This window comes from Zea mays, chromosome 1 (assembly GCF_902167145.1).
Source record: "Zea mays cultivar B73 chromosome 1, Zm-B73-REFERENCE-NAM-5.0, whole genome shotgun sequence".
NCBI lineage: Eukaryota > Viridiplantae > Streptophyta > Magnoliopsida > Poales > Poaceae > Zea > Zea mays.
Window position 1 is genome coordinate 278,898,109 of NC_050096.1, and position 5,701 is coordinate 278,903,809.

The 5,701-nt window shown below is 54.2% G+C and overlaps 1 protein-coding gene across 2 annotated transcripts; it reads left to right on the plus strand.

Annotated features, from left to right (window-relative positions):
* The first annotated feature begins 773 nt into the window (after positions 1-773).
* Positions 774-4,849, plus strand: LOC100285734 (uncharacterized). 2 transcript variants are annotated; one of them, NM_001158625.1, is made up of 4 exons: positions 774-1,342; positions 2,452-2,667; positions 2,829-3,186; positions 3,574-4,849. In NM_001158625.1, the coding sequence occupies exons 1-4, from the start codon at positions 964-966 to the stop codon at positions 4,400-4,402; spliced, it is 1,782 nt and encodes a 593-aa protein (NP_001152097.1). In that variant the 5' UTR covers positions 774-963; the 3' UTR covers positions 4,403-4,849. The 2 variants fall into 2 exon arrangements, with proteins under 2 accessions (NP_001152097.1, XP_020408905.1); XM_020553316.3 differs by lacking the exon at positions 774-1,342 and adding an exon at positions 1,378-2,273 and having other exon boundaries at positions 3,574-4,767.
* The last annotated feature ends 852 nt before the right edge of the window (positions 4,850-5,701 follow it).

Genomic DNA, 5,701 nt, shown 5'->3' on the forward strand with positions numbered 1-5,701 from the left:
CCGAGAAATCCCCACACTGTGTGAGCAGTGCCCTGAGGCCTGAGAGGGCTTCCTTGTACAGCTACAGTGCCTGTGTGGTGTGGCAGCATGCATGGTTTGGTTTGGGATCGTTCTTCGAAAGCTCCGTGGAACCGAGTCCGAGTGGTGAGTGGTGAGTGGTGACAGGAGACGGTGAGAGGCCGAGAAGGGTCACACTTTGGGAGTAGGCGTATACATCACCTTTCAGCGGCCCTGTCCCGAACATGGAAACAGGCAATAACGTCCCCATCTAACATGTACCATCGAAATCCCAATCCTGTGTGGTAACATCTCTCGCAACACTTTACCCTGCAAAGATGCCTCCCCTCCTCAATTGGCAAAACGGTAAAAATATCAGATGGCCATCAAAGACCCCCCTTCTTTTTTACCGCAGTGGCAAGAACCAAAGGGCAAAGGATAGCTCTCTCCTAGTCCTGGCCAGGCTACTACCACCGATACCATCCACCATGTTTTACCGTCTCTCCCTCCTCTGCACCGCCCTCATCCAATTCTGCTGGTAGGGTGAAACGGAAACGCCCCTAAAATTTTCACCGCACTTACCTATTTTATCCTGCCGCCCCACTCCTCCAGCTACTACTAGTAGCTGTCTTTACTGCGCCTCCCCTCCTCTCGCCGTGCCTGCGCCTGCCTCCAAAAGAAAAACCAGCCTGGTTTCCCGAGCGCAGGCCGCAACCACCCCTCCCCACGGCCCCCGTAAGTAAAACCCAAGGCCACCACCATGCACCCACCGAGCACACATACACACTCACCAGCAGGCAGCAGCAGCTAGCCAAGCTATACCACTAGAACCAGAGCACAACTCAAAGCAATGCCGCCGCCTCCTCCTCCTCCGCCCCACTCCCACGCTTCCCATCCCGCGCCGCATGGACGCGAGCAGCACTAGCGCGGGGGCACACAGCACGGCGAGCGGGCGGGGGCGCGACGATGGACCTGGGCGGGTCGGTGGTGATGGACGCGGGCGCCTCGGAGCTGGGCCTGCTCGGCGGCGGATCTAGCAGGCTGCTCAAGCACGGGCGGGGGCCCAATGCGGCGGGGGGAGACGACGACGTGTGGGGCGGCGGCAGGGCCAAGCAGCCCAGGACAGGGACAGCGCCCGTCGTCGCCGGGGACGTGGCGGCTGCCACCAAGGCGGCGGCGGCGCCGTTCCTGCTGGGCTCGTGCAGTCCCGGCCACGGCGGGGAGCAGATGCTCAGCTTCTCGTCCGCCGCCGCCGCCGCCGCGGCCTCGTGCGCCTCCTCCACCGCTGCGGCTGATGGCGGCGGGGCCATGCCGCTGTACTACGGGACCCCGGCCTCTTGCTCAGGTGAGCGCGAGCACGGCGACGGCGTACCCGTGCTACTGCTTGTTGTGGCGGTGCCGCTTGCTGCTGCAAAGCTTACTTCTTTTTTTCCCGTTGCTTGTTGATTGGATTTTGGTGATTGAAAAGCTTGCTATCCACTTCTTCTCCAGTATTATTGCTTTTCGGTTCGATTCGATTCACCCTGCTTTCTCTCTTTGCTCTTGGTCTCGTAGCTACAGATTTATTTATTTTTACTTGGTTATGTCTACTGACTGACTACTGCTTATCCTTAAGCTGATCTGTGCCCTCTTCCGTTTCTTCTCCTCTTCTTCTTTCTTCTAGCTTCAGTTATTTAGTGCATCTACTCTAGATTCATGGGGTTTTCATGACCAGTGTTGACTCTTTTAACCTGCCAATGATCTTTGTATGGGGTTTTCCTCTCTCTTTTCGTCTTCTGGAGATTTAGATTAGTGACGACTGTAAAAGTTCTTCCACCTCTGGAAAAAAGAAATGGTTTTAAATAGTATTTTAAAAAAAGCTTTATTGAATCATCCGTGATATGTATCGACATAAGTTTGCACTTCTTTTTGCTGACATCCGCCAACGCTTTTCTTGTCCTCAACGGCGCCGCGATCGTGTGGATTCCTTTTTGTCACGCCGCCTGCTGATAATACGACTACTAGTTCTTATTAGAGGAAGAATGAAAAAGAATGGCGTGATCTACCTCGGACCTATACCTTCACCCCTTTCTCACTCAGAAACCTAAAAACCAAGAAACAGCTAAAAGAGCATGAATGCACGCAAGAAAGTCTCAAGAATACAATGGAGCCTCGCGATTCAAGTTCACTGTCGGGACCCAACAGTGTGGTCCTTGGTCGGCTTGCTATGGACATCACCTATAAATCTGTGCTGCTTATCAGGTTTCTGATCCTTGCATGCAGGCGCTCCGTTCCAGGTTTTTGTGTCTTTTTTTGCTTGCCTTTTATCCTGCCCTAGGATCGTGTTTAGGAAACGCTTGCATCTCGGCGGTCATCTCTATGAAGCAGTACACATGTTTTTGGCTGCGCCTTGTTGGCTTCCACCGTTTTGCTGCTCATCTCTCCTAACTATGCCTGCCTGTTTGCTCCCCGCAGGATTGAGCTCGGTGAGCTTGAGCACCAGCATGCAGGGGGCAATGGCCAGGGTGAGGGCCCCATTCACGCCGTCCCAGTGGATCGAGCTCGAACACCAGGCCCTGATCTACAAGTACCTGGCCGCGAACAGCCCCATACCTCACAGCCTCCTCATCCCCATCAGGAGGAGCCTCGCAGCGTCTCCCTACCCGCCTTCATACTTCGGCACGAGCACATGTAAGCCAAGAAAGAGTGGGGAACCGAGCGCAAAAGCAAAGCGACCGAGAGTGTGCTTTTTGGGCTAGCTTCAGTTCCATCATGCACATCGATATGCTAAAAGCCGTGTCGATTGTTTCTTTTCCGGATCTTGATTTGGCGCTGTTGCGTGTTGGGCGCAGTGGGGTGGGGCTCTTTCCAGCTGGGCTACTCCGGCAATGCGGATCTGGAGCCTGGGCGGTGCCGCCGGACGGACGGCAAGAAATGGCGGTGCTCCAGGGACGCGGTCGCCGACCAGAAGTACTGCGAGCGACACATGAACCGGGGACGCCATCGTTCAAGAAAGCATGTGGAAGGCCAGCCTGGCCATGCCGCGAAAGCCATGTCCGCGGTGGCGGCGGCGGCTGCTGCTGCTGCCCAGCCTGCTGCTCTGGCCGGCGCCGGAGCTCCTGCTGCTGGCCTCACTGTCAATCAGCACCAGCTGCCGGCGAAGAGCTACGCCACGGGTGCGACTGACCCTTGCTCTCTGCAATATAACAGGTATTTTCTTCTGCTCTGCTTGTGCTCGAAATGCTGTAACACGTAAGGAATATGTCGTCTAGTCTTGGTCTTGCTAGCCAAACTATCTGCTTTCGTCAAACTGGCGCTAGATTGAATGTTTATTTGCTTTCTCCTACATTCTTCCAGCTGCCCTAGTGTGACACTGGACTTCTCTGATGTGATATTGTGATACTTGTCCAGGTGCTGGTAGTGTAGTGTAGGGCTGTAGGTGTTGTGTTTACAGTATCGAGTTCCATCCCAAAGTCTTCAATCTATATACAAGTGTTTCCATGAATTTGCAAACATGAACATGTTCATGGGCCCTCAAATTTCAGTCGCTCTTTGATGTACATGCTAACTAATCCCACTGCTGAATGATCCATGCAGGGAACTGGTGAACAAACAGAATGAGAGCGAAAACATGCAGGACTCCGACAACCTCTCGATGCTGACTTCCATGAACACAGGAAACACAGGCAGCGTGTTCCCATTCTCGAAACAAAACACCAATCCTTTTGAAGTGACCAGCTCAAGGCTAGAGTTCGGCCTCGTTTCATCGGATTCACTGATGAGTTCCCCTCACAGTTCCTTGGAGAACGTCAACCTGCTCGGCTCACAGAGTATGAACGAACACCAGAACCCAGCCTCCCTGCAACACTTCGTGGACTGGCCCAGGACGCCTGCCCAGGGAGGCCTTTCATGGCCCGAAGCTGAAGACATGCAGGCTCAGAGGTCACAGCTCTCCATATCTGCTCCCATGGCATCCTCCGAGCTATCGTCGGCCTCCACATCCCCCATCCACGAGAAGCTGATGCTGTCGCCTCTGAAGCTGAGCCGCGAGTACAGCCCGACTGGTCTCGGCATTGCGGCGAACAGAGACGAGGCTAGCCAGCTAGAAGCAACCTGGGCGACGATGTTCCGTGACTCTTCGATGGGCGGTCCGTTGGGGGAGGTTCTGGCCAAGAACGGCAACGTGGAAGCGAGAAATTACCTGTCGGCGCCTCTGAACCTTCTCACCGACTACTGGGATTCAAGCCACGGGATGGAGTCCTCCCCTGTGGGCGTTCTGCAGAAGACGACCGCCTTCGGATCGGTCTCCAGCAGTACAGGGAGCAGCCCTAGGGTTGAGAACCACGGCGCCTACGACGGTTTCGGCAACCTGCGGGATGATCTCGGCTCAATTGTAGTGCGCCATCCAAGCATCCGCCTTGTGTGAGCTTTCTGAGTTCTGACCATGGAAAACTGCAACAAGACGGCGGCCCGCAGCCATAGAAGTGGGCATATGGGCTACTATGCTAATCCTCAAAGCGTGAGGGGGGGGCATTTACCTCGTAGTTTGTCATTTGAGACTGATCTCCTGTTTTTTGTCACTTCAGTTCTTCTTTTGCTTCCCTTTTTAACTTGGCTTTGTAACTTTCACCTTCCTTGGATCGTGAAAAGCGCTGTGGTGTGTGGTGTGGATGGATTTGGTGCGCCGCTGATGCATATCATCATGTGATAGAAGAAGCCAGTATCCGTCGAGGATTACTGCGAGTATCGCCTGTTTGTTGTTCATACGTCATACTGCTGCACTGCACTTCACTGTTTGTGTGCCCGTTGTTGCATTGTATGGTTCGGTTATATTAATTTACAAACAGGTCGTGAGGCTGCACATTTAGATTCGAAATCTGTGTCTGCAATCTTACAGAATGCTGTTTCCAGTCTGCGAATAATTGAATTTGAACATTCGCCATCGTTGGCCCAGGTTCTAGCCTGTGGTAAAGCTGCGCTAGAATCTGTGCTCTGCATTGCATTTGTCGAAAGCATCTTCAGAAACGTGCATTCACATCGAGATTGAGAAGAACAAAGCTGAAATTACTTCACGCTGTGGTAGCTTTAAGAAGAAGAAACTTGTACTGAACAAGTTTTAGCAAGTTGCAACAAGGAACTTCTCTGTATATACATGAAAGGAAAAGGTACGTAACGTACTGGTACTTACCGCCATGGCTGTACCTGTACGTACCCTGTCCCTGCTCCAAGAATCATTGATCGTTTCTCTACTCCCGGCGTAGTATTCCAGCGCTCATCACGACGGCAACAGCTAGCGGCGGCAGAAATACAATCATACGTTCCCAGGAGGCGGCACCAGCCTTTTTCCCCCCCACCCTTTGGCCGCAGCAGCAGCTGCCACCGGCCGGCCGGCCGACCTGCCTGCAAAAGAGCCATCCCCTATTCGCTCGCCCAGCCTGCACTGCAGCGAGCCATTGTTCATTGCATCCATCCATGCCTGTCCAGCTGCCCAGGCTGGCTGGCTGAATGGCTGCCTGCCTGGTGCCTCCTCCATCCAGCATCCATGACGGGCGACCAGCCGGTAAGCACCACTGCGTGCCCTTGCCCTTTTGATGATTCGGTGCACAGTACAGGAGACCCTGCTGGATGCTGTAGACGCACTGTAGAGCGAGTGATGTGCACTAGCGTGATGAGGCCTGAGGCGCAGCGCAGGGCCGCAGGGGCTGCTGGTGGTGCTGCCGCCTGC

Bases quoted from the DNA above. Each gene is read 5' to 3' on its own strand.
- LOC100285734 (NM_001158625.1), top strand. From the start codon at position 964: ATGGACCTGGGCGGGTCGGTGGTGATGGACGCGGGCGCCTCGGAGCTG. The intron at 1,343-2,451 runs GTGAGCGCGAGC...TGCTCCCCGCAG, and splicing joins GACCCCGGCCTCTTGCTCAG to GATTGAGCTCGGTGAGCTTG. The intron at 2,668-2,828 runs GTAAGCCAAGAA...TGTTGGGCGCAG, and splicing joins ATACTTCGGCACGAGCACAT to TGGGGTGGGGCTCTTTCCAG.